At 54.3% G+C, this 27,972-nt stretch overlaps 1 protein-coding gene across 1 annotated transcript; it reads left to right on the forward strand.

Annotated features, from left to right (window-relative positions):
• Positions 1-1,890: 1,890 nt before the first annotated feature.
• Positions 1,891-27,742, forward strand: H6PD (hexose-6-phosphate dehydrogenase/glucose 1-dehydrogenase). Its single transcript, XM_049775305.1, is given in 9 exon segments — positions 1,891-1,980; positions 16,487-16,631; positions 16,634-16,663; positions 16,666-16,782; positions 16,785-16,845; positions 16,848-17,134; positions 18,839-18,956; positions 25,255-25,524; positions 26,350-27,742. Coding segments are annotated over 9 exon segments (2,397 nt in total). The 5' UTR covers positions 1,891-1,975; the 3' UTR covers positions 27,714-27,742.
• The last annotated feature ends 230 nt before the right edge of the window (positions 27,743-27,972 follow it).

Raw genomic sequence — 27,972 nt, forward strand, 5'->3', positions numbered from 1 at the left:
GGAGGGTTCCTCTAGCCTGAGCTACACTATTTGTTTGTTTTTTATTTTTGGGGGGTGGTGGTGGCTATTACACCAGGCTATGCTCAGGGATTACTCCTAGATTTGTGCTCAGGAATCATTCCAGCTGAAGCTGCTCCATATGGGATGCCAAGGATCAAACTTAGTCCGGCTACTTACAAGGCAAATGCCTTACCCACTAAGCTATCACTCTGGCCCCTATGCCACACATGAAATAAGGGTTCAGGTTTTCTGGCACCAATGACTGAAGAGGTGACCGGACATGTCCCTGTCTTTGGGGTGGAAAAGGGACAGAGCCAAGGCTGGATGGGGGAGTTGAGGGGGGGGTCTCTGATGAACCCCTCATTCCCTGGTTGCTGCAGAAGACACAGCCTGACCACAGCAGAGGGCTGGGGGATAAAAGGGTGAAAGGAAAGGGACATGAATTGTCAGGGACTATCCTGTGGGCAGAGCACTGAGAGAGGAGGCAGAGAGAGGTGTGGGAGACCAGCTCAACGCACCTGAGGCACTTTCTGAGCCTCTTTCTTTTTTTCCTTTTTTCTTTTTTTTTGTTTTGTTTTGTTTTGTTTTTGTTTTTGTTCTTTTTGTTGTTGTTGTTTTTGGGCCACACCCGGTGGTGCTCAGGGATTACTCCTGGCTGTCTGCTCAGAAATAGCTCCTGGCAGGCACAGGGGACCATATGGGACACCGGGATTCGAACCAACCACCTTAGGTCCTGGATCGGCTGCTTGCAAGGCAAACAACTCTGTGCTATTTCTATGGGCCCCTGAGCCTCTTTCAAAATTTTCTTTCTCTGTTTAGTTTTGGGGCCACTAAACTAAACCTGACCTTGCTCAGGGATCACTCCCAATGGGCTCAGGGTACCGGTATCAAACCTGTATTGGCCTTATGCAAGGAAAGTGCCCTACCAGCTGTGCTGTCACTTTGCCCTCCCCATCCACATTTTGTGGTGTGGTGTAGTATGTGTGTTTGGGGGCCACACCTGGCAATGATAAGGGGCTACTCCTAGCTGGGCATTCAAGAGTTCTGCATGCAAAGCAAGTACCCTGGGACCCACTGTACTATCTCTCTGGCCCATTTTCAGGTTCTCTTGCATTTTCTAAATCAGCCTACACAGCTGGGAGCTCTCAGATAAGAAACCCTCAGTGCTGCCTGCAGGGTCATGCGTGAGATGTGAAGCTGTCAGGGAGAGGCATGGCAATAGGAAACACCTGAACCCCTAATCTCCACTCCAGGGGACCAACCATCTCTGGCATCAGCTGCTTCTGCAGAGGGAGGTTTTTCAGGCCCCAAAGGCTCCCAGTCTTTCTCCTCACGCAGCCAAGACCATGGGTCACTGCTGGGGTGATCATGTTGTCTCCTAAATCAGGGCAGCATAGGGAGGACAGCCCTGCAAGCAAGGAGTTGAGGGGAGAGCTGCTCTCCATTTTGCCCGCCCACATTACTCTGCAATGCCATTCCTACTCGAGAACCAAGGAATTAACCCAGTGGCCCCGCCCGCCTCTCCCAAGAGGCACCGCCCACAAAGGGGCGTGGCTGTCTGATTATGACCCCGCCCACAGACCGACCTCCAGCCTGCGCGCGCGCGCGCGCCCTACGTCGAGAACCCGACTGCGCGCGCACGCCCCGCACCGTGGTCCGCGTGCACGCGCGTCCGTTGCCCCCGGGGCCTCGTGCACGCGCAGCCCTCGCCCTGCTGTCACAGGTTCGAGGCCCGGGCCCGGCGGTTCGACTGCACCCGCGGATTTTCCGACCGAGGCATTCCGAGGGGGGCCCGGGGCCTTCACCCAGCTGCCCTGTCGGTGCACGTGAGTGGTCGTCCAGCAATCCTTGCACCTGCCGGCGGAGGAAGAGGAAAAGGAGGAGGATGCAAATGGGGGGCCCCGGCCTGGCTCGCTCCCTGCCCGCAGCGCGCCCCTGACGCGTCCCGGAGAAGCAACCGGCCTGCTGGGGCCCCATGAAGTAAGCTGCACCCCTTGTACAACCTCTGATCACCCACTCTGCCTCCCCAGGGCCTAGGGTACCAAGCCAGATCCCCACCCCCCAATAAGTGCAAGGAGAATAGCAAGAATTTGGGGCTTGATCTTTAGCAATATTTTTACCCCCATTCCACCCCCCACTTGCTCCCTCCTGTGCTTGACCTTGGCCAGGTTAAAACCTTGCAACCTCCCACCCAGAACATGTCATGTACTGTTTTCCAAAAAAGCAAATCCTTGGGGTGCCTGATAACCAGCCCTTCCCACCCAGGAAATGCTGCTGGAAATGTGCATTTTTTTGGGGGGGGCGGAGAAATTCCTAACCTCAAGTTCCTGGTCCACCCCCTGCACTCGAGCAGGCCCTGCAGGCCTAGCAGAGGTCTCTGGACTGCTCCTTCCCCAGTCTGCTGCATTGCATAGCACTGCACAGCTGCTGCTGCTGTTCAGGGGGACCCTTGAGCGCTGGGTAAGTTCCTGGAGTCCCCCGAGAAACAGTCACTCAGTGTTTGTCCCCTCAGAGCTGGACTGTGCAGGCAGCTGCCTGCATGCGTCACCATCTGTCTGTCTGCCTGCGCGTGGCCCTGGCCCCAGTGCAGCCAAAGTGAGCAAACAGGAGACGCTGCTATTTTTGCGCACAAACTGCAGAGCCCGCCTGGACTGGCCCCTGGCAGGTGCTTTTAGGACCCTGCTGCAAAAAAGGGGTGTGTGGGCTCAGCATGCAGGAGGATTAGAGGACCAAAAGGCCCTCACTTTGGTGCCCAAGTTCTCTGCCCACCCCCATTCCCAGTCTCTCTGGCCTTTCCCCAAATCTGGGTTTGCATTTTTTGGTGCCCTGAGTGGGGAGAGCGTGGCTGTTTGAGTGGGGAATCTCAGGGCTACCAGGCTGCCCTCCCCTCAGAAATATTTTCCCAGCTGGGATATGGGGTTTGGTACTTGGGCTTCAACTTAAAATGAGGTCAAGGAAGCCTGTTTTTATTACTTTTTACAACAGGCCAAAGGTCCTAAGGATATTGGGGAGAGCTATATTATGCACAACCGTCCCCTTGAGGTATTTGAGGGGGACAGGACTTTAAGTCCACTCAGCACAATTCTTCTGCATTTCTTTCTTCTTCTTTTTTATTTATTGATTGATCATTTGATTGGTTTTTGGGCCACACCCAGCGCTCCTCAGGGGTTACTCCTGACTGCGCTCAGAAATCGCACCTGGCAGGCTGGGGGACCCCATACGGAATGATGGGAATCGAACCAGGTCCCACCTGAGTCCACCACATTGCAAGGCTAACTCCTACCGCTGTGCTATCTCTCCGGCCCCTGCATTTCTTTTTTCTTTCTTTTTTTTTTTCCCCTGTATTTCTTTTCTTTTCTTTTTTTTTTTTTTTTTGGTTTTTGGGCCACACCCAGCGTTGCTCAGGGGTTACTCCTGGCTATCTGCTCAGAAATAGCTCCTGGCAGGCACGGGGGACCATATGGGACACTGGGATTCGAACCAACCACCTTTGGTCCTGGATCGGCTGCTTGCAAGGCAAACGCCGCTGTACTATCTCTCCAGGCCCTCCCCTGTATTTCTTTTTTAATCCCTCATTGGAAGGTCGTTGGGCCACACAGGCTGTTCCTGAGCATTTGTTTCTGCTGTAGGCCAGTTCACTTTTTTTTTTTTGTAGTACTAGTAGTTTCCGGGAGACAAAAAGAAAAGGCACTTCCTTATTCCTCAGACTCCTGGCTTCAAAATATTAGAAGCTGATGTCTTCCCGGTGCTCAGTGTAGGTAAAACACCTTTGAGGACTCGTATTTTGTATGTCTTACCTTGTTTTTCCTCTGTGGCTGAGATGCCCAGAGGAGGTTAAATAAATAATGTCTCCTGGACAGCAAGTGTCAGAGCCAAGCTTGGACTCCAGAGGCCTCATGCTTAGCAGCCATTTTCAGGGGACAGGTGGAGGCCACAGAGAGACCTCAAAGGGGCCACCTGAGCTGGCAGCCCTGGGCCTTCCAGCCCACACATGCAGCAGGCCTCTCTGTCCCAGGCTTCGATGAGCACACTAGGGAGGGTGAGGGGTCTGACAGGTGCCAGAGGTGTTCAGACATTTTACAACAGGCCAGTGGGGTACCCTCTGGTGCAGGTGACTGGCCTTCCTTGTATTCTCATCCCTCCACTCCCCAATTCCACTCTGCACCTTTAGAGCATGGAACAATAAAAACCTGCATGGAGCATTGGAAGTTGATGGTCACTGGATACAAGCTCCTTGCCCAGGGCTCAGCCTGTCTCTATTTATTTATTTTTTTGTTTTTTTGGGTCACACCCAGTGGTGCTCAGGGGTTATTCCTGGCTCTTCACTCAGAAATCACTCCTGGCAGGCTTGGGGGACCATATGGGATGCCGGGAATTGAACCGAAGTCCGTCTGGGGTTGGCCATGTGCAAGGCAAATGCCCTACTGCTCCAGCCCCTTCTTTTTATTTTTTTTCTGGCTTTATCTTTTTTTTTAATTGTCCTTTTTATTTATTTATTTGTTTGTTTATTGGTTTTTGGGTCACACCAGGCCGCGCTCAGGGGTTACTCCTGGTTCTACACTCAGAAATCGCCCCTGGCAGGCTGGGGGAACCATATGGGATGCTGGGATTCGAACCACCATCCTTCTGCATGCAAGGCAAATGCCCTACCTCCATGCTATCTTTCCAGCCCCTTCTTTTTATTTAATTTTAATTTGTTTTTGGGCCACATCCAGTGGTGCTCAGAAGTTACTCCTGGCTCCACATTCAGACATCATTCCTGACAGACTCAATGGACCTTATAGGATGCTGGGGACTGAACCTGCGTCAGCTTCTTAGCTGAGCAAGCACCCTCCCTGCTGTGCTATCTCTCCAGCCCCTTGTTTATTTTATTAACCTCTCATTTTTTACTATTACACTATGATTTACCAAGTTATTCATGCTACAGTTGTTTCAGGCATTCAGTGTTTCAACACCAACCCCACCACCAGTGTGACCTTCCCTTCACCCGTGCCTCCAATCTCCCATCCACCACCCTCACTGGCCTCCAGGCAGGCACAAACAAAATTACTTATTGTTCATTCCAACACAAAGGCAAATGGAATTATTAAAACTTAGATCAACATGGTTTAATTAATTTTTTGGGGGGGGGTTTGGGTCACACCCTTACCTCCATGCTATCTCTCTGGCTCCTCAACATGGTTCAATTTTAAATGATTTAAAATCTATCCTTGGTGGGGCCGGCGAGGTGGCGCTAGAGGTAAGGTGTCTGCTTTGCTGGCGCTAGCCAAGGAAGGACTGCGGTTGGATCCCCCGGTGCCCCATATTGTCCCTCCAAGCCAGGGGCAATTTCTGAGCACTTAGCCAGGAGTAATCCCTGAGCATCAAACGGGTGTGGCCGGAAAAAACAAAACAAAAAAAATCTATCCCTGGTGACGTCAGTGTCTAAGGATTTACTGGACTATAGTTGGTGCTAGTTAAACCTTCTGTGTAACTTTAGACTCACTGAGTTTGGTAGAAATTTTTTTTTTTTTTTTTGGCTTTTTGGCCACACCTAGTGGTGCTTAGGGGTTACTCCTGGCTCTGCGTTCAGAAATTGCTCCAGGCAGGCTCTGGGGACCATATAGGTTTCTGGGGATCAAACCCAGGTCTGGTCTAGGTTAACCACATGGAAGGCAAAAGCCCCCCTGCTGTACTATCACTCTGGCGCCCCAAAGTTTAGTAGATTATTATGGAACTTTCCTTTGGAACTTTATTATTATTATTACTATTATTATAAATTATTATTTATTATTATAGAATTTTTTTTTTGGTTTTTGGGTCACACCCAGCAATGCTCAGGGGTTACTCCTGGCTCTACGCTCAGAGATCTCTGCAGGCAGACTCAGGGGACCATATAGGATGCCGAGATTCGAACCACCATCCCTCTGCATGAAAGGCAAATGCCTTATCTCCATGCTATATCTCCGGCCCATATTATGGAACTTTTTATGGGCTAACACAACTATAACTTTTTAAGGTATCTTATAAGCTGCTGGGCAGCCCAGGATTTATAAATCTGAGACAAATTTGGTGGTGTGGTAGTTTGATGAGGTTAAGTCATAGCTGGGGTGTTTCTGTCAAAGGGTGTAAGGTGTGGCACTGGGCTGCTATCATCCATGCAGGAGGATCTGCCCCACCCCTCTGAGAAAGCCCCAGAGCGGTCAGCCAGGACTGGGCCACCTGGGGAATATCAGTGGTCTTTTTTTTTTTTTTTTGGTTTGGGGGCCACACTCAGCGGCGCTCAGAGGTTACTCCTGGCTCTGCACTCAGAAATCGCTCCTGGCAGGCTTGGGGGATCATATGGGATGCTGGGAATTGAACTAGAGTCTGTCCCAGGTCAGCCCTACCAATGTGCTGTCTCCAACAATGATCATTTTTTTTGTTTTAGAGTTTGGTGGAGAAGTGGGGTCATTTTTCAGCCAGGAAGATGGCAGCAGTAGATGGGGGCTGCTGAGTTTTCTGTTGGTGGTGGGGAAAACTCCTTGTTTAATCAGGTATAATGGCCAGCAGGAAGCTGCCTCGATGGTCCTTGGAGTCACCCCGAGTCTGAGATCCTCCTTTGCTGTTACACAGCCCCAACAGTGAACAGAGACTCTGTACAAACAGGGTCCTGTCAACTTGGTAGATATTTATAGCATTCCTCTGGTGCCAGGCAGCTCCAGACTGGTGCTAAGGAGGCCACAGTGGGCAAACACGGATCTCAGGGGTGGATGCGCTGGAGAGTCACACAGTGGGAGGGGTCACCTGTGGCAGGTGTCAAGGGCCTATTCAGAGTCATCCAGTCCTGGAGGCTCCTTTGGGGAAAACTGCCCAGAGGCGGGTTTGGCCTGTGCAAAGGCCATGGGGCTGGAGGGCGGTGCAGAGAGAGCAACTCTGTGGAGGAGAGCAGGGGGCTCACTGCAATGCACAGAGCCCTGAAGGTCTAGGCCATATGTGACCTGGGGCAGCAAATGTCAGTGTGGACCCCAGTTCCTGTTCACCATGCACAGACAGAGAAAGAGAAATGAGGGGTCACTCTGTGCTCCTCACCACACAGGTGAGCAGGATGGTGCCTGGACCCTGAGCAAGGAGGGGAAGGGTCCTTCTGGAGGCTTTGCTGACCAATCAGAACCCCCAGGGTTCCTGGCCTGAACCCCAGAAAGGTACCTGGGCCACAAATTCTGCTTTGAGGTTGGGGCGGATGACTAGTGGTGAGTGTTCCCTATTAGTTAGGAATCTTATTATTATTATTAATTATTTTGGTTTTGGGGCCACACCTGGTGGCACTCAGGGGTGACCCTTGGCCCTGGGCTCAGAAATCACTCCTGGCAGTCTCATGGGACCATAGGGGATACCGGTAATCGAACCTGGGTCCATTCCAGGTTATCCACCTACAAGGCTAATGCCCTACTGTTGTGCTATTGCTACAGCCCCATAGTTGGGAATCTTGTGGCCATTCCTGTAAATGCCCTCAGAGAAGCAGCGAATTGTGCAAACTTGGACTTTGGGGGACAGTCCAGGCTGGAGAGGTGGAAGAGGAAGAACTTGGCTCAGTGCGAACTTTGGCAGTGGGTCCTGCAGCGGTGGGGTGGGCAGTGACGAGCTCCGGCTTCTGACTGTGTCTGGGTGGGAAAAGCAGCACACCGCTGAGAATCTGGCCTGTTCAATGCCTGGAGAGAGTGAGTGGCAGGAACATGGAAAAGGGCAAAAGCTACTAAAGCAATTGGGTTTTGAGGATTGATTATTTTCGTTGCTTTAAAACCAACATTTTGTGTGTGTGTGTGTGTGTGTGTGTGTGTGTGTGTGTGTGTGTGTGTGTGTGTGTGTGTGTTTTGGGTCACTCCCAGCAGTGCTCAGGGGTTATTCCTGGCTCCAGGCTCAGAAATGGCTCCTGGCAGGCACGGGGGACCATATGGGACGCCGGGATTCGAATAGATGACCTCCTGCATGAAAGGCAAATGCCTTACCTCCATGCTATCTCTCCGGCACCAAAACCAACATTTTTTAAAAAAAATTGGTATACATTTATTGTAATTAATGAAGATGCATTGAATAAGTTCTATTTTTGTTCACTTTGATGCTAATTTACCATCGCTATATAAAGGAAGGTTGGTGCAGAAAGTAAAAGGTAGCAACAATGCATAATTATCTGAAAACAAAGATTGCAATATCATTAACTATCAAGCAAAAGCAAACCAAAACTACCATGAGATTTTACTTACTAGGATGGTTGTACTACGCAAATACAGTAAGTGTTGGCAGGGTGTGAAAAACTTAAGCCCTCATACATTGTTGGTAGGATTTTTTTTTTTTTGGAATTTAAACACCATGGTTACGAGGTTGTTCATACAGATAAACTTGTTTATAAAACGATTGAGTTACAGTCATACAATGTATAACAGCCTTCACATTCACATTTCCTGACACCAATGTCAACAGTTTTCCTCTCACCCTCCCTGATTCTTTCTTCCCTCCTCCCACCCACCCCTCTCCTGCCAGGTTCTGGGGTAGGCTTTTTACTTCTCTCTCTCTCTCTCTCTCTCTCTCTCTCTCTCTCTCTCTCTCTCTCTCTCTCTCTCTCTCTCTCTCTCTCTCTCTCTCTCTCTCTCTCTCTCAAATTGCGGTTTGCACTACTGTTAATGAAGGGGTTCCATGAATGTTCCTTACTTTCTTTTTCTTTCTTTCTTTCTATATATATATATATATACTTTTGTTTTGGTTTGGGGGTCACACCCAGCAGCACTCAGGGTTACTCCTGACTCTACGCTCAGAAATCACTCCTGGCTGACTCAGGGGACCCTATGGGATGCCGGGATTTGAACAACTGTCCTTCTGCATGCAAGGCAGATGCCTACCTCCATGCTATCTCTTCAGCCTTCTTTTTGTTTTTGTGCCACACCTGCCGATTCTCAGGGGTTACTCCTGGCTCTGTGCTCAGAAATCACTCCTGGTAGGCTCGGGGGGACCATATGGGATGCCGGGATATCGAAGCACATTCTGTCTTGAAGTTCGGCTGTGTACAAGGCAAACACCATACTGCTATGCTATCGCTCCACCGGCCCAAATGTTTCCTTTTATTTTAGACCCTTGTCTACTCTAACGCACTCTTTGCTCTTTTGTGGCGAGCTTCCTGCCATGGACTGGTTCTCCTAATCCTCATCTCTATTTCTCTGCATATCATCCCCACACTGTCCTTTTATTTTCCTTATCTCCTACAGAGTGAGTGAGATAATTCTAATGTTTATCTCTGTCCCTCTAACTTCATTTTACTTGGACTGTTAGTCTTCATGTCCATCTTTGTATAAACAAAATTCAATGACTTCACTTAATTTTTTTTTTTTTTTTTGGTTTTTGGGACCATACCCAGCGGTGACTCAGGGGTTACTCCTGGCTGTCTGCTCAGGAATAGCTTTCCTGGCAGGCACGGAGGACATATGGGACATCGGGATTCGAACCAACCACCATTGGTCCTGGATCGGCTGCTTGCAAGGCAAACGCCGCTGTGCTATCTCTCCAGGCCCGACTTCACTTCATTTTTAAAGGCTGTGTAGTATTTCATTGTGTAGATGTACCATAGTTTCTTTAGCTATTCATCTGTTGTTGGGCACCTGGGTTGCTTCCAGAATCTGACTATTATAAGTAGTGCTGCAATGAACATAGGAGTGCAGAGGGCATTTTTGTATTGTGTTTTTGTGTTCCTAGGGTATAATCCTAGGAGTGGTAATGCTGGATGATAAGGAAGCTCAATTTCTGTTTTTTGGGGGTTTTTTTTTTTGTTATTGTATTTGGGTCACACCCAGCAGCTCTCAGGGTTACTCCTGGCTCTGTGCTCAGAAATCACTCCTGGCAGGCACAGGGGACCATATGGGATGCCAGGATTCAAACTACCATTCATCCTGAATTGGCTGCATGCAAGGCAAATGCCCTGCCTCTGTGCTATCTCTCCAACCCTCAATTTTGTTTTTAAAGAAATACCCATATTGTTTTACAGAAAGGCTGGATTAGACAACATTCCTACCAGCATTTCATGAGAATCCCTTTCTCCCCACATCCACAGCAAAAAAAAAAAAAACTTGGCGGGGGGTGTATTTGGGCTACTACCTGGTGATGCTCAGAGGCTACTCTTGGCTCTGAGTCAGAAATTCCTCCTGGCAGGCTCAAGAGACTCTATGGGATGCTGGAGAATGAACTTGGGTTGACTACATGCAAGGCAAACACCCTCCCCACTGTGCTATCTCTCTGGCCCCTAAAAACCAATTTCGGGACAAGCCTAGCTGAGAAGCACTGCAGGAAAAAGGATGTTAGTGAGGACACACATGTGTACTGTGCTTACAAAAGTCATGTGGACTCGAAAGTCTCTGCTTGTGCTTGTGTCAAACCAGAGCACAGCAACACCAGGAGTTTGGTTGGAGTGGCCAGATTGGTTGGGGGAAACCAGCCCTGTGTCTTAATGGAGACAAATTTTCAAATATTTTGTTTTATTCATTTTTTTTTTTTTTTTTTTTTTTTGGTTTTTGGGCCACACCCGGTGACGCTCAGGGGTTACTCCTGGCTATGCGCTCAGAAGTCGCTCCTGGCTTGGGGGACCATATGGGACGCCGGGGGATCGAACCGCGGTCCGTCCTAGGTTAGCGCAGGCAAGGCAGGCACCTTACCTCCAGCGCCACCGCCCGGCCCCTGTTTTATTCATTTTTTGGGGGTCACATTCAGCTTGGATCCTGCACTCAGAAATCACTCCTGATGAGCTGGAGCGATAACACGGCAGAGAGGGCACTTTCCTTGCATGTGTCCATCCTGAGTTTGATCTTCAGCATCCCAGATGAGCCCCTGAGCACCGCTAGGAGTGATCCCTGAGCATAGGGCCAGGAATAACTCCTGAGCTGAGTGTAGCTCAAAAACAAAACCCAAAAAGAAAAGAATCACTCCTGGCAGTGCTCAGGATACTGTATAGCATGCTGGGATTGAACCCTGGTCCAGCGTATGCAAGACAAATGCCCTTTCTGCTATGCTGTGACTCTGGTCCCTCTACCATGGGTTTTGACTTGCTTTTGCCGCTGGAGTTTGGTTTGAAAAGCTCAGATTTATGCTGTTAGGCAAGTTGGTCTCCTCCTGGCAGTTGTGAAACAGGACTGGGTTGAGGTGTTCATGTCTCCCCACCCAGGGAGAGGTCAGGCTTGGTGCACGCCACCTCCCTCCTCTCCCCTTCGTCCTCTGCTGCTCCCTGGCTGCTGGGCACTGAATTGGCCCTTGGAGCTGCCAGCAGATTCCGAGCCCATGTCCCATGTTCTAGCCTCTGGTGTTTTGTTTTGTTTTGTTTTGCTTTTGGGTCACACCCCCTTGGTGTTCAGGGGTTTACTCCTGGCTCGGCACTCATAAATCCGCTCCTATCAGGCTTGGAGACTGTATGGGATGCCGGGATTCTAACCGAGGTCTGTCCTTGTAGGCCGCATGCCTTACCACTTGTGCTATTGTTCCGGCTCACTGTGTTATGTTTTGAAAAGTGAGTCTTTTGGGGTGTCCTGGCCAGAATCTGCTGCCTGTAGTGGGGCACACAGGAGGGCCCACCTTGTCTTGACTCTGAGGGACATTCTGTACCCCTTCACTGAGGGGTCCCCACTCTGGTGTGGTTTCTGCTGAGTATCATTTTGTTTTGTTTTGTTTTTTGGGTCACACCCAGCCAGCACTCAGCGGGTTACTCCCTGCTCTACGATCAGAGAAATCGCTCCTGGCAGGGTCGGGGGACCATATGGGATGGCTGGGATTCGAACCACCATCTTTCTGCATGCAAGGCAAGTGCTCTACCTCCATGCTATCTCTTTGGCCCCTCTGCGTGAGTGAGTGTCCCTCTTGAGTGAGAGTCAGGGAAAATGGGACCTCAGCCTCGGCCTCTTCCCATAGAAGCTTTTCGTTTTACGTTTTGTTTTGGGGTCATTCTCGCGTGTCTGCAGCACTCAGGGCATTACCTCCTGGGTTTGTGCTCAGGAATCACTCCTGGCAGGCTTGGGGGACCCCATGGGATGTTGGGGATCAAATCTGAATCAATGGCGTGCAAGGCAAACGCCCTCCCCGCTGTGCTATGCCTTCTGCCTCGGCCCACGGAAGCTTAGACCTCCAGAGTTTTGTCTCTGCCTTTGAGTGACCCGGGCTTCCAGGCTTAGGTGTCTGGGACGACTCCCAGCCATGACCGTGGGGGGCGACCCAGCATGGCAGGTGGGAGCAGTGAGTCCCATGGGTCGGTCTGTCGTGTCTGTGCCTTGTCTGTCCCCTCCCCCTACGCTCTGGGCTGGGCCCGGATGGCACCTCCACTCACCCAGGTCCATCTGGCCTTGACCTTTGCAGCTTTTTCTCCTTGGACTTTATTTACTTATTCCATAAAAGTGGAACGTGCAGGTTCAAGCCGGAACTTTCGTTGCTGGGATTTCACAATCAGGATGTGGGGTCTGAGGATCCAACGGCCGGGCATGATCGGGGTGGCCGTGTAGATGTGTCTGGGGCCATCTCCGGGCAGTGGTCGGTGGGACGGGGCCTGTTGGGCTGGGCTGGGTGGCCCTGGGTGTGGGAGGGGGGAAGCTGTCCCTTTCTCTTCTTCCCTCTGGCCTATAAGTGTCTTTGTGGGCCCTGTCAGGCTTCAGCAAAGCCTCCCTCCTGCCGGCACTCAGAGCTACAAGCAACTCTGGGGTCCAGCCATGGACACTGGCCACTGCCCTGAAGGCTTGTTAGCTGAGTGAACCAGGCATCCCTAGGGGTAGGCCTCTGGCCTCATCTGAGCCGCCTGTGCTGGCACTGTGAAGGAGCCTGAGTCGCTTGGTTGGGAAGGCCTGGGACTCCACCAGGAATTGGAGTCACAGCAGGCTGTCAGGGCAGGCATCTTGCACTACTGGAACCTTTGATCTGTCTCTGGCCCATGCTGGCGACCGGTATGATGGGAACAGATCAGGCCAGTATTAAGGGGTGTTGGGATGACTTGACTCCATGTATGAGGCAGGTGGGGGCAATTCTGAGAGCCCCATAAGCCCCCCAAAATTAGCTTTTCTCTCTCCCTGCACCAACATGGCTCTTCCTGCTGTGCCCATGAGGCCTGGTGCTCTGATCTGAAGCTAACTGCCTGCCCCTGAGGCCTCCCCCACTCTCTCCTTTACAAAGGATCTGCAGGGCTTGGATGTGGCTGGGGTTGAGCCCCTGCCTGGCACCCAAAAGAGAAGAATAAAGGAACCCTGGGTAGGGCCCAGAGCTATAGCACAGTGGGGAGGGGGTTTGTCTTGCACACAGCTGACCCAGCTGACTCAGGTTCCATCCCTGACATCTCCAGAGGGTTCTTGGAGCCTGCCAGGAGCGATTCCTGAGCACAGAGCCAGGAGTAACCCCTGACCACTGCTGGGTGTGGCCCAACACCCCCCAAAATGGAGGGCCCTAAAAAAACATGCCCTCTTGCCTAAGATATGCTGGGAGGTTACACAGGCCCAGAGACCCTAAGCTTCTCCCTAGTCTCCTTGTGTAGAACAGCCCCAGAGTCAGAACCAGGACAGTAGCTGGTGTCTGGCTTTTCTGCTTGTGTGGGAGGTCCCGGGAGCCAGAGAAAGAGAGAGGGAGGGAAGGGGCCTGACCTATGACCCGGAAGCACTAACAACTGTCAAGTCAGAACTAGACTGACCAGGGGGAGTCCAAGTGGGTTCAGACTTGAGGCAGTCTCTTCCTTGGTGGGGGTTGCAATGTTGGCTCTGGGCTCTAGCCTTCCCCCCACCCCAGCAGGCACTGGCACCCCCCTCTTCAGTCTCTGCACCCCCAGAGTTCAGGCTCCCAGGAGCGGTTCAGCAGCCCGGAAACGCACCTTGCCAGCTGGCCCCACTGCTGCTGCAGGCGGGTCTGCGGCTTCGCGTTTCTCCTGCTCTGACTTTGCAGCGTCTCTTTTCTGCCCAACAGGAGCTGGGCGGCTGCAGTGGATTTGTCAGTGGATTTGGGGGACAGGGAAGAAAGAGTGAGCAGGAAGGAGCTGGTTCTTTCAACCCACACCCCATGGAAGCTTTCCAGAACTGGGGTACACCCAGCACTCATTGTACTATCCGGGGCGCCTCAATTGGGTCAGGCGTTGCCTGGTGGGGTCGGGGGTCTTAAAGAGCCAGAGGCCTTTGGTGAAAGGAAGTAGGTGGGGGTCTGATGTCAGGCAGAGCCAATCTCTGGGCACTCGGGGCGACCCTGGCTGCGTGTGTGGGACCTCCACAGCTTCATGTGGGATGTCAAGTCCTGGGTGAGGCTCACAGGACAACAGTCCAGCCCAAGGCATTAAAGAGTCATTTTGGTGGTGCTTATTTGGGGAATGGGGAGGCCACACTCAGCAGTGCTCAGGGGGTCACTACTCCTGGCTCGTGTGCTCAGAAATTACTCTTGGCTGTGCTCAGGGCACCGTATGGGATGCCAGGTATTCAAATCTAGGTTGTGCCGCCTACTAGGCCAATGCGCCACCCACTCAAGATCATTTTAGGCCCTCAACCCTGCACCCCTTCAGTTCCTGGGCCCAGGCTGGTTCTATGATATGCTGAGGGATGCACCCTTGGGTGGGTGGCTGACCTAGGTTCGATCCCTGACATCCCATAGGGTCCCCTGAGCCTTTCAGAAGTGATTCCTGAAGGCAGAGCCAGGAGTAATCCCTGAGTATTACTGGGTGAAGCTCCCGAATAAGGAAAAAATATTAAAAAAAATTTAAAATAAAGTGACTGGGACTGGAGCTACAGCACATCGGGGAGGGCGTTTGCCTTAATGCATCCAAGCTGGGTTCAATCCCTGGCATCCCATAGCATCTGCCAGGAGTAATTTTTGAGTGCAGAGCCAGAAGTAACTCCTGAGCGTTGCTGGATGTGGTCCAAAGACAAACAAACAAAATAAACAAAATAAATAAATAAATAATAAACAAAATAAACAGTAAACAAAATGAAATAAAATAAACAAAATAAAATGACTGATGGAATGAACTGGCCAGTCCGGCATCCTTCTCTTGCACTTTGGCAGAGTCAGTCTTGGTGACCTCTAGGGAACTCAAGGAGAGATCTTTTTTGTTTGTTTGTTTTTTGGGTCACACTCGGCAGCGCTCGGGGTGACTCCTGGCTCTACGCTCAGAAATCACTCCTGGCAGGCTTGGGGGACCATATGGGATGCCGGGATTCGAACCACCATCTTTCTGCATGAAAAGCAAATGCCTTACCTCCATGCTATCTCGCCAGCTCCCCAAGGAGAGATCTTAATGTTCCTTGCTCTGCTGTCTTACAGCTGCCTCAGGTCATCTCCATTCCCATCCCCCTTGTTTCTGAGTACCCCTCATGCTGACCATGAGCCCTTCTCAGCTCTGATCTGAATGGTCAGGGTGCCAGAGTGAGTAGGACTGGGCACCCATGACGGGGTCAGTTCACAGGCCTGAAAGGAACCTTGTGTGCGGGGCTGAAGCAATAACACAGTGGAGAGGCACTTGCCTTGCACTCAACCAATCCAGGTTCAATTCCCAGTGTCCCATAGAATCCCCCGAGCCTGCCAGGATTGATTCCTGAGCACAGAGCCAGGAGTAACCCCTGAGTGCTGCTGGGTGTGGCCCAAAAGAAAAAAAAAAAAAAAGAAGCCTTATGCACTGGCTAGGCCTCGGCCTCTCCCTTGCCGTCATGAGCCCCATTAAGTAACATGCAGCCCTGCCAGCTGCTCCCCATTCTCTGGGCCGCTCCCAACCTCTGAGCATCTCTCTGCAAAAGGGGACAGTGTCATATGTTCCTCTGCTGTGTCTGTCTCCCCAGGACCCCTTGCCATGTTATTGCTGAGCACTCTGCAATGGGGGTACTTTGGCCCAGAGCAGGGGAGGCAGGGAGAGTGGGTGGGGGCATCATGCTCCATGCCAGGTATAGTGTAGCTGCCACATGCTTGGTCCTCAGTCTTCAACAGTGCAGTGAAGTTGTACCCCCTATTTCAGACATAGAAGCAGAAGCTGGACTGAACTGGATAGCAGAGCCAGAAGATTCCAGAATTTTGTTTTTCATTTTTTTTGAGCGGGGGGCACACCAGGCCCACTGAGCTATCCTAGCATCAAGTGGCTGTCACTGCTGTGTCTAGCCGAAAGACATTCTGAAACAGGGGCCGAAGCGATAGCACCTCAGTGAGGGCATTTGCCTTGCATGTGGCCGACCCAGCTTCAGTCCCTGGCATCCCATAAGGTTCCCTGGTTCTGTGCTCAGAGATCACTCCTGGCAGGCTCAGGGCCTGGGGGGAGCAGAGAGAAGAGCTGGCTCCCAGCCTCACCTGGTCTCCCCCTGTCCCTCCTCACTGTCTGGGAACATAGCAGCAGCTGCAGGCACTTGGTGCTCTGCTCCTGTGCCCACTCTCCTGGCTCGGAATGACCCTTCTAGCAACTAGCAGCCTGCTCAGTGTCTCTTTGGGCAGAACTGTGGGATGGGAGTGGCTTAGTCCACTGACTCTTCCTTCCTGTCCCCTGTCTGCCTTCTCCATGCCACAGGCATCCAGGATCCCAGACCATGCTCACCATGGCCCTGTGTCTCGCCCTGGTGGGCTGCCTGCAGGCCCAGGAGCCCCTTGGCCATGTGTCTGTCATCCTGTTGGGCGCCACCGGCGACCTGGCCCGCAAATCACCTATGGCAGGGCCCTGTTTCAGCTATACCTGGATGAGGCATCTACCGGGGCCACAGTCTCAGCTTCCACGGCTCGGCGCTCACGGCCACTGAGCAGGGCCAAGAGCTCACTGACCAAGATCCTGGACACCCTCACCTCTGCCCCCGGGACCTGCCCCCCAGCAGCACTGCGCTGATCTCAAGGACCTCAGTTCCAGGCAGCGGAGCCAGTACCGGCGCCTGAAAAGCCCAGAGACTATGAGGCCCTGCACGGTGACATCAATGCCCGACTGGAACAGGGGCCCCACCGCGAGGCCGGTCGCATCTTCTACTTCTCCGTGCCACCCTTCGCCTATCTGGACATCGCCCGCAACATCAACAGTAGCTGCCGCCCGGGCCCCGGTGCCTGGCTGCGGGTGGTGCTGGAGAAACCTTTCGGCCATGACTACGACTCGGCCCAGCAGCTGGCGGCCGAGCTCGGGGGCTTTTTCCGGGAGGAGGAGATGTACCGTGTGGACCATTACCTGGGCAAGCAGGTGAGCATGGGATGGATGGGCCTAGGATCTGTAAATGCGTGTTTGTGGGCAGTAGGGCGAGCTGCAGGGACCAGGGCTGGGCAGGCAACGTGGCCTGGTCTTGGTTCGGCCCTGTGTCTCCTGTGTGGCTCTTCCTGTCCCAGCAAGGCCTGAATGCTGGTCTCAGATCTCCATACCCTCAGCCGGGGCATCTGGCAGGTCCTGTATCCCTTTTTGTGATGCACCAATTGTCTTTTTTTCAAACTCTTCTTTTCTTTTTTCTTTTTTTTTTTTTGTTTGTTTGTTTGTTTTTGGGCCGCACCTGGCAGTGCTCAGGGGTTACTCCTGGCTCTCTACTCAGAAATTATTCCATGGCAGGCTCAGGGAGACCTGATGGGATGCCGGGAATTGTGTGAGATAAATGCCAAACGGCTGTGCTATCTCTCTCTGACCCTATCAAGACTTGAATCTGAAGCATTGCAGAGGGTGGGGGGTATTCAGAAGGCTGGTGATGTGACATACACATACACACACACACACACACACACACACACACACCCAGGCACACTGGCAGTAGCCCCATGGTAACCATGTGGTTACCAGCACTGATGGGCAACAACCCCCAACTCAACAAAAAGCTCAAAAAAAAAAAAAAATCCCAAACCCTGGCCTTCATCTCACAGCTCTTCTTGGGAACCCTGACAGTGGACACCGCAGTGTTATTTGGTTGTGAGCAGGCAGGAACTCATGGGGGTGGATGGACAAACTCAGCCCCCAGGGAAGGCTGTGTTCCTACCTCCCCAGCCTGTGGTCAGGGCAGAGGGCACCCCACACTCTGCATTTGGGATGCAGTGGAGAGGAGTGAGGAGTTCACACTGCAGTCCCCTGTGTCCCCTGGGGCTTGGTTCACATTTTAAAAAGTGGTTCCGTGATTATAGTGGTGCCAGGGAGCAAACGGAAGGCTTTGCACAGCCCTGGCCGTGCCCTACCACTGAGCCATCTTCCCGGCCCTCATGCTTCATTCTTTTTTTGTTGTTTTGTTTTTGTTTTTGTTTTTGGGCCACACCCGGTAATGCTCAGGGGTTACTCCTGGCTATGTGCTCAGAAGTTGCTCCTGGCTTGGGGACCATATGGGACACTGGGATCGAACCGCGGTCTGTCCAAGGCTAGCGCAGGCAAGGCAGGCACCTTACCTTTAGCGCCACCGCCCGGCCCCTTTCATGCTTCATTTCTAGTACAACAATACATACCAGAATCACTTTGGTGAGAAGCTTTGAGCTCAGTGGACTGGGCACAGGCTTTATTTGTTAGCAAACCAAGATTTGATCTGCCTCACAGACTCCACTGAAATCCTCAGGAGGCCAGGACTAAGCAGAGGCCAGGACTATCTCCTGTAACCCCCATCCACCAGCACAGCCAGGGGTGGCCCCCCACACCAATATATCGTTAAAAGTCAGGGCCGGAGCAATAGGACAGCAGGGAGGTCACTTGCCTTGTCCAACAACCTGGGTTCAATCTCTAGCATCCCATACAATTTCTCCCCTCCTGAGCACAGAGCCAGGAGAAAGCCCTGAGCTCTGCTGGGTGTGATCCCAAAACCAAAATAAAACATAGAACAAGTATTGGCCAGGGTTTCCCGCTCTGGCAGGTCTGGTGTACCCCCCTCCCTGTGTCAGGGTCCCCATGTCCCATGAGCACCCTGGGCTCACTCAGTCCTTCCCTCAGGCTGTGGCACAGATCCTGCCTTTCCGAGTCCAGAACCACCAAGCCCTGGACCCTCTGTGGAGCCGCCACCACGTGGAACGTGTGGAGATTGTCATGAAGGAGACGCTGGACGCGGAAGGTGGGCACACACAGCCGCACCCCAGGGCGCCTCTACCTGCTGGTGGGGTGAAGGAGGCACTGGAGGGAGTGGCCCTCAGGCAGGTCTGCTCTGCTCCCTCTGAGGTGCTGGGGCCCAGGGCCCCCTCTGGCAGCAGGCAGAGGGGTGCCTGGACTCTAGAGCAGTGAAGCTGTGAGCCTGGGTAGAGGACCACCACTCCACGCTTCACCCCTTCTTTAGCTCCTAGTTCCCTACAACCTCCTGTCCAACCAAATACTACCCCTACCTCACACCTCACTGAGTAGTGCTGAGCCCTGGTGGGGTGCAGGGTGGAGGCGAGGAGGGTCCAAGGAAGAGGAGCCTGAGGAAGGAGTAGAGGAGGTCAAGTCAACAGCCCTGGGGCCTTGGGGATCTGTCTTTTTTGAGGGGGGTTGGTTTTTGGGTCACACCCAGCAGCGCTCAGGGGTTCCTCCTGGTTCTACACTCAGAAATTGCCCTTGGCAAGCTTGGGGGACCATATGGGATTCTGGGATTCAAACACATGCAAGGCAAACACCCTACCTCCCATGCTATCTCTCCGGCCCCGGGTATCTGTCTTGAGCCAAGTGTTGCCTGTTTGCTCCCAGCATCAACTGTGTGGATAAGGGAAGGGGTTCCCCTGAGTCCTTGCACCCCAGGAACCCTCAGGGTGCTGAGCAGGAGGGGGTATAGCTCCAGGGTGGGACGGAAGCTTTTCCTCTGCTCTCTCTCCTTCCTTTCTTTCACCCTCCCAGCAGCCCCTAAGAGGCTGTGAGGACCCCAGTAGGAAGTGAAGCCCTAGGGGACCCACAGTCCACAGTGCAGGAGAGTGGGAGGACTCTAGGGAACAGGCTGACCTTGCACATCTGACCCAGACTAAAAAGCAGGGCTCTCCCTGTAGTGCATCTCGGGGGTCTCCGAACAGGTGCCCCCAGACCCCGCAGGGCATCAGGTCTATTTTCTCCTGGGCCCTGCGGTCATTTCCGGTACTGTCCAGGTGGATCTACCTGGCCAGCACCTCGGACCCAAGCCAGAGGGGATGCTCCATTCAGTCCTGGTCAAGGTCCAGCCAAGCCCTCCGTCTTTCTCCTTCCTATGTCCAGCAGCACCCCCCTGAGCCCCTCAGGCTGGGGAAGAGCCGTGTGCTGTCCTGAAGCCCCCCATTTCCTGCTCTACAGCTGTGCTCCCTAACAAGACCAGGCCTGTGGCTCATCTCTCCCGAACAGGCCCCTTTGGGTCTTGAGAAAGGAAAGAGAAGGAAGAGAAGATGAGGGGTGGGCATTAGGTGGATCCTCACTGCAAGGTCGACCTTGCCTCAAAACCCCTGAGCCTTGAGGTCCTGGACACTCCGCTGACAGGGCAGCTATGTGGGACCATGACAAGGTTTGGCCACCTCTGTGGAGTGTGGGATCCCCGCACCCGGGCTGCCCTGGCGCCTTGGGGTGCAGCAGATGGCAGCGGCCAGCCATGATGTATTGAGGGTTGCACCAGGCGCTGAGGCAGGCAGTGCCCAGCTGTGACCTGTCCATACCCAGTAAGGACCCCTGACTCTGCCCGGAGGGCGTCTGCCTTCTCTCCCACTCAGTCTCAGGGGACACAGCACAGCTAGCTACCACCCCCAACAAAAGGGTCTGGTGCTGCTTCTCTGGCCCAAGTATCGGCTCCCTCAGCCCCACAGGGTCCCCTTTGGAGACTCAGGTTCTGGCTGGGAGGGGAGGGGCTGTGCCCTGCAAACACCCCACATGGCCCTGAGCCTTGATGCACCACAGGGCCAAGTGCCCCTTTGGGGTGACTAGGGAGGCCCCTCGTGCCTATCTGCTGGGTATAGGAGGGTGAGCAGGCCCGGGATTTGCAGACAGGTCAGAGGTCAACCCATATCAACCCTTTCAGTACAGTGGCCACTGCAGGGAGGCCCTGGAGGTCTTGGGTGGATGGAAGGACAGGTGGACGGAAGGATGGGAAGACGGGTGGATGAGAGGATGGGTGGATGGGAGGACGGGTGGACAGAAGGATGGAGGACAGGTAGATGGAAGGATGGGTGAACAGAAGGGGTGGATAGAAGGACAGGTGGACAGGTGGACGGAAAACGCTTTCCTGTGCTGCCGCTGCAGGCCCTGGACCGGCCTCCGGAGCCGCAAGGTCATTCATGCGCCGCACAGAGGGTGGAGGCGCCCTCCCCAGCCTCCTCCCCTCCTCTGCCGTGTGGTTTTTTTCTTCTTTTCTGCGGCAGCCTCTGGCCCAGAGTTGGCTGCAGTCTGGCTGCTGCATTGGCAGGCAGGAGGGGCAGAGAGTGGAGAAAAGAAGTGGCCTGAACCCCCCCCCACACACACACTCTTCTGGGTGTCCCTCTGGGAGTGTCAGGCCCCTAGAGCCCTAGAGATCTCCAGATACCCCGAGTCTCTGGCCAGGTGTCCTGCAGCAGTCCCAAGTGACCTTGGCCTCCTGTCAGAGCACCTATGTGCAGCCCTGCAGTGCTATTCTCAGCCACTGGGGCGCTGGCAGAAAGGAAGACAGGAGGGGTCCTTGTTGGTGGCAAAAGTGCCCAGGACTGCGCCGCCTGTATTCTGGGGGGCCCCTAGGATAGCCTTCATCCAGGACATGCTCAGAAGCACCTTCAGTCCCTGAGGCAGCCCCTGCAGAGCCTTGACTGGGGCGGGAGGAAGGAGGGGATTTCCCATGGCCATCTTGCTGGGAAGCCGGGTGTGTGTGTGTGTGGGGGGCACATCAGGACAGAAGCTGGACATGACACATCTGGCTGGGGGGTATTGCTGTCTGTCTGTCCCTGTGGCCTGGCCATAGCAGCATTGATCCCGGGACTGACCCAGCAAGGGACACCTCTTTCCAGCACCCCCAAGTGTTTCTCACTGTCCTTTTTACTAGGAAGTTGTGGTGGTGCAGAGCTGAGGAGGGTCGGACCCAGAGACGGCTTCCATGTCTAGCACTGCTGTGTCCCACCATGTGCAGTGTTCATCCCCTTGTGCTTGGGGTGGGGTACAGATTTGATGGTTTGTTTGGGTTTGTTTTTTTTGTTTTGTTTTGTTTTGTTTTGTTTTTTGGTTTTTTGGGCCACACCCGGCGATGCTCAGGGGTTCCTCCTGGCTGTCTGCTCAGAAATAGCTCCTGGCAGGCTCGGGGGACCATATGGGACACCGGGATTCGAATCAACTACCTTTGGTCCTGGATCGGCTGCTTGCTAGGCAAACGCCACTGTGCTATCTCTCCGGGCCCGGGTTTGTTTGTTTTTAAATATTTGGGCCACACCCTGTGGTGCTCAGGACTTACTCCTGGCTCTGCACGTAGGGAGCACTCCTAGTGGGCTCAGGGGACCCTTTGGGGATCAAACCTGGCTTGTCTTTCTTCGAGGAAAATGCCCTCTATGCTATACTATGGCTCAGGTCCCTGGGGATGCAATTTGAGGAGCAAAGTTGTTGTTGTTGTTGTTTATTGCTTGTTTGTTTCTTGGAGATCACACCTGGGCTTACTCCTGGCTCTGTGCTCAGGAATTCCTCCTGGCAGGCTCAGGGAACCATCTGGGATGCTGGGGATTGAACCTGGGTCATCCGCAGACCAGGCAAATGCCCTCCCCACTGTGCTTTCGCTCTGATGAGAGACAGAGTTTTATTGAGGGGAGCCTTGTCCCCTCCAGCTGGTGAGGAGGGAACGGAGTCCCTCAGCTCCTCTGACCTCTGTGGGGCTCCTGGGTCCCTGGCCAATCCTGTCTTCCCCTCCTGCTTGTTAAAAGCACCTCCAGGGGAGCTTGGGCAAAAAGGCACCTGACTGGGGCATCTGGTTGCTGTGGGCCTTTTGTAGGCCTTTGCCATCTTTAGCTGAGCGTGGCCAGCAGACAGAGCCATAGCACAGCAGGGACCATGCTTGTCTTGCACACAGCTAACCCAGGTTCGACCCTTGGCAGCTCATAGAGTCCCCAAGCCCTCTAGGAGTCAACCCTGAGCACCGCCAGGTGTGGCCCAAAACAACAGCACCAAAACGCATTGAGACATCATCCATGTTCCATAAAGTGCCCCTTCTCTTGAGCACCCCTGTATTCTCCACTGGAGGCTTCACCTGCATGAAGTTTTGGGAGCAGAAGCTGGTGGGGGCGGGGGCACTCGCAGGAGCCTTGATCAGAGGACATGGAAACTTACTGTGTCCTGTTCACTTGCCCCATGGCTACTGCTTGGGTCTTTAAAAGCTGCCCTGGGCTTTTCAGGGTCTCAGTGCATGCAGGACAAAACCTCAAGTTCCTCTTGGAGCTGTGACCTTGGATGGGCACCTTGAACAGGATGAAGTTAATTTATGGGAGTTCTTCTTCTGGTGGCCCAACCTGAATTTTCCTGTCTGCATTCACATGTGGTGGGGTTTTACCCTCCATGAATTCTGGGAGTCAGCATCGATCATTGGCAGGAAAAAAAATAACCCACAGTTGCTGGTAGTCGTGCTGGGAGAAATCAGCTCAGGGGATGTCCTCTGGAGGAGCAGACCCCTAATTTCTCCTGCCACCACCCTCCCTCGCTGCTGGATGGGCAGAGGCAGCGCCCTGGAAAGACGCGGGCAGGAAAGCTGCAGGCGGCAGGCGACTCCCTGAAGCTTGAAATGAAGGCCCCGAGGAAGCGTCTCCAGAGCATCGGGGAGGCTAAAAATAGGCCTTGGAAGGACCCGCTGAGTTAATGTGCAGTGAGGGGGGCAGACGGGCGCCGTGTGTGGGCAGAGGGGGCCCTGCACTGCTCTTCCCTGTGGTCCGGACTCCATCTGTGCTCCAGCTACCCGCTGCCACACACCTTCACTCCCAAACCCTGCACACCTGCACCCCTGCATACCCGCTGACACGCACCCCAGCAGCAAGGACCCTTGCACTCTCCTCCTCGGTTTCTGCATCTCTACAGTGGGGTTTGCCACTGGGAGAAGCCACAGAGACTCAAGACAGTGTCCAGGGCTGTGAGGGCAACAGGAAGGGACAGGCACATGTGAGTGTGGGATGCCGGGTGACACCATGGATGCAGACCGTCAGCAGCACTGACAGAATTATTTCTTTGGAGGGTGTTGTGGCACACCCCACGATGCCCAAGGGTTCCTCCTGGCTTTGTGTTTAGAAATCACTCCTGGTGGTACTCAGGGGACCCTTCGGGGTGCCAAGGACCAAACCTGATTTGGCAAGTGCTTCCCCACTGTGCTATTGCTCCAGATCTGACTTTTATAATTTTTTGGAAGATGGTCAGGAAGGTTACTTGGGGAGGCCACCACAACAGGGTTTGGTTTGATATTAGGGGGAGGGTTGGCCACACTTGGCATTGTTCAGAGGACCACCCCATATGGGAAGTATGGCTCAGATTGTTATCCTCTCTCCTGCCCTCATGCTGGTTTCTTTTTTGTTTGGTTGGTTTTGGGGGCCACACCTGAGCACTCAAGGGTTACTCCTGGCTCTGCCTTCAGGTATCGCTCCTGGCAGGCTTGGGGGATCTTATGGGGTGCCTGGAATTAAACCTAGGTCAGCCACATGCAAAGCAAACGCCCTCTCTATTGTGCTATTGCTCCAGCTCCTCTTTGTTTACATTTAAAAAAATGAAAAAAATAAAATTATAATGAAAGCGGGCCCGGTGAGATAGCACAGCGGCGTTTGCCTTGCAAGCAGCCGATCCAGGACCAAAGGTGGTTGGTTCGAATCCCGGTGTCCCATATGGTCCCCCGTGCCTGCCAGGAGCTATTTCTGAGCAGACAGCCAGAAGTAACCCCTGAGCACCGCCAGGTGTGCCCCCCCCCAAAAAAAAAATTATAATGAAAGCAAATAAATTAAGTGCAGACTGGGGGAGGCCCAGGACAGTCAGGCAGAGACACACCACCACCAGGATCCAAGAGGGGTGGAAGTTTCTGGAAGGTATAGGGGAACGGGAGTGGACAGTGAAAGTGGGGTTCTCTGACATACTGGAGGGGTCGCTCTGCACAGCCTTCTTGAGACTCCTGCAAAGTGGAGACTGCGCCAAAGCACAGAAGGGCCGAGTGCAGTGGCCAAACTCATTGGGGTGTGAGTAGGCCGGCAGATTGGGCGTGTCAAGAGGAGCTGAGAAAAGGGTGCAGGGCCCCTTTTCAGGATCTGACTGAGGGTGGGGCAGTCAGTCCCAGAGTGGCCCGGACATGGGGGACAAGACTTCCCTGTCTGGGCCACTGAGACTAGTTGCTGAGGTTTGAGGGTATAGCAATTTGTGAGTGCTCTATGAGTTCCATCTGTCTGCTTCCTGGGCAGGGTGTGCAGAGGGTCCCCAGCGTCCCTCCTTATGGCTGCCCCTCCTCGTTCCCCATCCCACAGGCCGCACCAGCTTTTACGAGGAATATGGCGTCATCCGTGATGTGGTGCAGAACCACCTGACCGAGATCTTGGTGCTGCTGGCCATGGAGCTGCCCCGAAATGCCAGCAGTCCCGAGGCCGTGCTCCAGAGCAAGTTGCAGACCTTCGGGGCACTGCGTGGGCTGCAGTCGGACAGCGCTGTGCTGGGGCAGTACCAGGCCTACATAGAGCAGGTGCGCCAGGAGCTGCAGCATCCTCCCGGCTTCCAGAGCTTCACGCCGACCTTTGCAGGTGGGCCCCATCATGTCCCTGCCACTCGGGGGCTTCGGGGGGAGCCTTATAGGGTTCGGGGTGACGTGGAAGGATGGTCTGAGCCCAGGAGACTGTGAGTGCCTGGCAGGCGTGTGGCCCTGAATTTGATCCTGGACACTGCGCGCACCGTGACCCCAAAGATTAAGTATGCGGGGGCTGGAGTGATAGCCCAGCGGTAGGGTGTTTGCTTTGCACACAGCTAACCCAGGATGGACCCCGGTTTGATTTCTGGCATCCCATATAGTCTCCCAAGCCAGGAGCGATTTCTGAGCTCAGAGCCAGGAGTAACCCCTTAGCGCTGCCAGGTGTGACCCAAAAGCAAAACAAAAACAAAAAGACTAAATATTTGGTTGTGAGCATGTGCTGCCTGACTGGACATCCCCAGACACTGCTCTGGGCATCACCTCAGACACCCCTGTGGGAAGCTCAGTCCCTTCCAATGTGCCTTCTGGAGGATGCTTCATGGCGTGGCAGTGAGGTCCCAGCCTACATGCCCCAATTCCAGCTGGTGCCAGCCACTGCCCGCACCTCCCCACTGTGGTACAAGAGCCCCTTGGGAATAATGGCAAGCGGGGAGAGTTTCAGTCCTAAGAAAAACTGAAACACAATTCGGCACCTGCAATAGAGGTAAGTGGGGGGACATGGTTTGGGTCCTGTGATGGGTCCCACTTCCAATCCAACCTGCTCCCCGCCCCCTTTCTCTCTTGCCATGCCCACTTGGGGGAAGGGCCAGAAAGGGGCCGCTGGGAGGAGAAAAGGGGGTGTCGAGGGGCAGAGAATCACCGAGAACCCCTGTCTCCTCAGGCGTCGTCGTGCATGTGGACACGCCACGCTGGGAGGGCGTTCCCTTCATCCTGATGGCCGGCAAAGCCCTGGACGAGCGTGTGGGCTATGCCCGCATCCTGTTCCGGAATCAGGCCCACTGCGTGCAGAGTCCCCGGCGCTGGGACCTGACCCACAGCCCCTGCCTGCCCCGTCAGCTGGTCTTCTACATCGGCCATGGCGAGCTGGGCTGCCCCGCCGTGCTAGCGAGCAGGAACCTCTTCCAGCCCTCGCTGCCCGCCCACAGCTGGACACTGCTGGATGACCGGCCAGACCTGCAGCTCTTCGGCCAGCCCCTGGCCCACTTCCATGCCTACCGGCCCATGCGGGAGCAAGATGCCCATGCCGCCCTCATCAGCCGCATCTTCCACGGCCAGAAGGACGCGTTCATCGCTACGGACACGCTGCTGGCCTCCTGGCGCTTCTGGACGCCGCTGCTGGACAGCCTGGCCCGGAAGCCGCCTCGCCTCTATCCGGGGGGACCCAATGCCGGCCACCTGCTGGACTTCGAACTCAGCGGCTCCCAGCTGACCTTCTGCTGGCGGCAGCCTGAGCAGTTGGTGCCGGGGCCCGGTGATGCCCCAATGCCCAAAGACTTCCAGGTGCTCAGAGCCACCTACCGCGAGAGCCAGCTGGTCTCGGCCTGGCCCGAGGAGCTCATTGCCCAGCTGGCCGCGGACATGGAGGCGGCGGCTGAGCAGGCCGTGAGGCGGGCCGGCGAGTTCCACCTGGCGCTGTCGGGCGGCTCCAGCCCCATCGCCCTTTTCCAGCGACTGGCCACGCGGCAGCCCAGCTTCCCCTGGGCACACACGCACCTCTGGCTGGTGGACGAGCGCTGTGTGCCCCTGAGGGACCCCGAGTCCAACTTCCAGAGCTTGCAGGAATACCTACTGCCGCATATCCGGGTGCCCCACTACAACGTGCATCCTATGCCAGTTCATCTGCACCAGCGGCTCTGTGCTGAGGAGGACCAAGGTGCGCAGCTCTATACCCAGGAGATCGCTGCCCTGGTTGCCAACAGCAGCTTCGACCTGGTGCTCCTGGGCATGGGCACGGACGGGCACACAGCCTCGCTTTTCCCACAGTCACCCGCCGGCCTGGACGGGGAGCCCCTGGTGGTGCTGACCCACAGCCCCTCGAGGCCTCACCGGCGCATGAGCCTCAGCCTCCCCCTCATCAACCGTGCACGCCAGGTGGCTGTGCTGGTCCTGGGCAGGATGAAGCGGGAGATCGCCCTGTTGGTGAGCCGTGTGGGCCGGCAGCCCCGAAAGTGGCCCATCTCCGGGGTGTGGCCCGCGTCTGGCCGCCTGGTGTGGTACATGGACTACGAGGCGTTTCTCGGCTGACCAGGTTCCTCTCCCCCTGTCTCCCCTCCTTCCCCGTCTCCCCCACCTGCCATGGTGCATCCTTACTGTTTTCTGGCCCCTCTCCCCACACTGAGCCCTCTTAGGCTCAAGGGTCCGGAGGAAACTGCTCCCAATCAGGGAGCACTCAATCAGGGAGACTCACCCTGGCTAGCCAGCGGTGGAAAGATACAGAAACAAGAGAGAAGTTACTTCCTTGTGCCTTGGAGAAGCTTCAAGTTCCAGTCAGCAGAAGACGGTC

The sequence above is a fragment of the Suncus etruscus genome, chromosome 6 (assembly GCF_024139225.1).
Source record: "Suncus etruscus isolate mSunEtr1 chromosome 6, mSunEtr1.pri.cur, whole genome shotgun sequence".
Taxonomy (NCBI): Eukaryota; Metazoa; Chordata; class Mammalia; order Eulipotyphla; family Soricidae; genus Suncus; species Suncus etruscus.